A 3,230-nucleotide genomic window follows, 5' to 3' on the forward strand; every position below is an offset into this window, starting at 1 on the left:
TGACTCGAAATGGATTTTGTTTGACATGACCATATTCAAATTTACATTGCAACCAAGGAATGTATATATAAAAATAACAAAATCGCCCATAACGTACATATATACCAGATACAAATTTTTCACGACATATGATATTACAAATGACTAAAACTTCTAGATAACAACGAACAAAAGCTATATAATGAATTCCCACACTACCACGCAGTTCAAAATTATTGCATACCAATAATTTCAAGAACCCTTATTAACTTTCACTTTCAAAGGGATTGGTACAACAATATCATATGCTAATAAATATAATCTTAAGATGAAGAAGCAGGTTTGGAAGATGGGTTGAAAGGAACCTGCTCAGCGCATGTAAGGATTTCATGGGGCCCAGCCTGTTCTCGACCAACACCTAGAAGGTCAAGATAATACTGGTAATGGGAAACGATATTGTTCATCGAGTCCACATCACCTTGTCCACAAACACCATCCCCATAGAGAATGTTCATTGTAGTGCCAAATCCAGGAAGACGATTCTCCATAGTATCATTCTTGCTAGGCTTCCAGTTGCCGACAAAGGCATCATGCGCAGAGGGCTGTGACTTTTTCATTGGTGTCATCCATCTCCAAATAGCAGCCTGGAAAGCAAGGGTGGCATTCTGCTCTATGTATTCTGGATGGCTGAGTAGGTCGATCTTCAAAGCTTCTCCAACAGCACCATAGTTGTAGTTCCTATATTGATGATACCATTAAGTATAACCTCCACATTCAACAAGCACAATGATGTTGATAAAACCTAATAAATAGTTTTCTTACAGCCTATCTATACGTTTCAAGTAAAAAATGGCTCCAATGAAATATAACTAGACTTGCCTAAAAATATGCATAAAATACTAGTTTAAATCTTCAAACAATTTCTTCTTTGACAAAATGTCAGTTGACAGTCTGAGATGCTACTTAAGTTGATCACACTGCCAATATACTGATATGGTCAAATATCCTACCATTCAGACCAAACAGAAACTAGTATATCAGAACAATAGAAAGTAAGGGAACAGGTTTAAGACTTGACTGGTCTTAACTGAAAATCTGCACATGCATACATTATTTTTAATTTTCATTGGTATCACTGATAATTTCATAAATCATTTACACAAACCCAGAAATCCAGCTCTGTATCTCTGCAGTAACTAATCAATTACTGCTTTTGTTCTATTTCCCCCACCCTTATCCTACTTTATCTCTTGTTGCAACAGTTTCTTTTTCATTACTATAATCTTTCAAAACTTTGCAATGCCCACTTAACTCTTATATTTTCTTTATTGTGATTTGAAGGACCTATAATCGCACAATGGGAAGCTAAATGATATTTTAAAGGTTTTAACCATATAATAGTTATCTTTCTATGAAATGTGTCATTTACATTTCATAGACTGCTCAGGCCATATACTTCTTTGCTAAAGTGTTTATGATCATAGCCATTGAGGTGCTTCGGATGAATTAATTGTTGAGAGCACTAGTACCTAACTGCTATCTATTAACTCATTTTTTCAGACAATAGGGGAAGCTATAAATTAAGAACAAATAACCTTGGGATGTTTGGTTAACCTTTCAACAAGTCTAATTGATTTGGTACAGACTGGTCAGGGATATTGCAGAATACTTAAGTTAAACAATACAAGAAAAATTTGAGAAGAATGGCAATTTTCAGGAATGATAAAGAAACTTTCTAAGACTAGCTACCTTTAGGCATCTCTATGTATTACAGCGCAATTTATTCAAACAATGACAATAAACAGGCAATTCCAAAACCAGGAAAATATGCTTCTATTATACATACAGCCAAACAAACATACACATACCAGAAAATGGGAATAGCTCCACGACCATAGTACTCAGCACCAGGTGTACAGGGGTATGTGAGTTTGAAGTAGTCATCACAGTATGACTGCATAGGACTCATTTCATGGTTGTAACAAAGACCCCAGGCCAAAGGTCCTCCGGTAGCCACTCCATAACCACCTGACACCAGCATTATAAGAACAATAACACCACACAGTTGTCCAAATTTAAAGCAAAACTAAATCAACCGCTGCACCACACGCAACTCCCACAACACAAACAATAAATCCTATTCACATGTCTCCGATAAATCAACTCTCACAAAACAACATTCTACCTCACAAAATGTGCTTAAACACATCAGACACCATGTAAATCACAAATAAAGACATCTAAGACAATTTTCCACGCATTCACACATTCATCTACTCAGATCCGTTGAATGAAGATCGGATGACTCATGCTTTATTTTGATAAACCAGACCATAAAATACACATTCAAAATCCGAGTCGTCCAATCTTCATCCAATAGTCAGTTACAAATGCAACAACTGCCTGAATGCATGAAAAAAATTGAATGCACAGAATACAGTTCCAAACAAATCAAGGCTTACAAAATAGCAATCAAATCAGACAACACAATAACAAATCCAAATCATTCAATGACTATGTAAATGCATGAAAAATCGACTGCACCGACTCCAGTTCCAAACAAAACAAGGTTTACAGCACAGAAATCAAATTATGCAACACAACAACAAAATCCAAATCATTCGAAGTCTCAAACACTACAACACACACAGATCTCACAACCTCAAAAACCGCTAGCTCAACCTAAACAAACTCTCTCTCACGCGCGCGCAATCTCAACGAAGTTGACAAAACTAAATCAACAAATTATCGATAGGAGAGTAGTACTCACAAGAGGTCTTGCTGCCGACGTGTCCGAGGAACGCCGCAATCTCCATCATCTGCATCGTCTTGTTCCCGGTGGTGCCGAACCCTTGCGGCTCGAAAAGCGCGGCAGCGGCGATGAACGAGTGGTAGTCCCAAAATCCGACGGCGTGCGCCACCGGCGAGTTCCGCTTGGAGAAGAGATTCTCGAACTGGTAGGTCTGGAAATAATCAGTAATAGTGAGGTTACAACAGTAAATTGACCAGCCCTTACATTCCCATCCTTTGTCGCAGTACTTCTTCCCGTGCATGTGCTTCACCAGCGTCTTCACGTCCGAGTTCTCCTGAGCCTCCACCACCACACTCGCCGCGAGTAGCACCACCAACAACAACGCCGCGATTGGCGCAACGACAGCGTTTCGCTTCGCCGTCGTCTCCATCATCTGGTGTCGCAGAGAGAAAGAGAAGGGAGAGAATCGATGAAATAATACTACGACTAGTTATGGGTT

At 38.8% G+C, this 3,230-nt stretch overlaps 1 protein-coding gene across 1 annotated transcript; it reads right to left on the reverse strand.

The window, feature by feature from the left end:
- Positions 1 to 3,230, reverse strand: LOC100811072 (putative chitinase). Its single transcript, NM_001255201.3, has 3 exons — positions 2,750 to 3,230; positions 1,848 to 2,007; positions 1 to 717 (listed from the first exon to the last, which is right to left on the reverse strand). The coding sequence occupies exons 1-3, from the start codon at positions 3,162 to 3,164 to the stop codon at positions 303 to 305; spliced, it is 990 nt and encodes a 329-aa protein (NP_001242130.2). The 5' UTR covers positions 3,165 to 3,230; the 3' UTR covers positions 1 to 302.

The sequence above is a fragment of the Glycine max genome, chromosome 18 (genome assembly GCF_000004515.6).
Source record: "Glycine max cultivar Williams 82 chromosome 18, Glycine_max_v4.0, whole genome shotgun sequence".
NCBI lineage: Eukaryota > Viridiplantae > Streptophyta > Magnoliopsida > Fabales > Fabaceae > Glycine > Glycine max.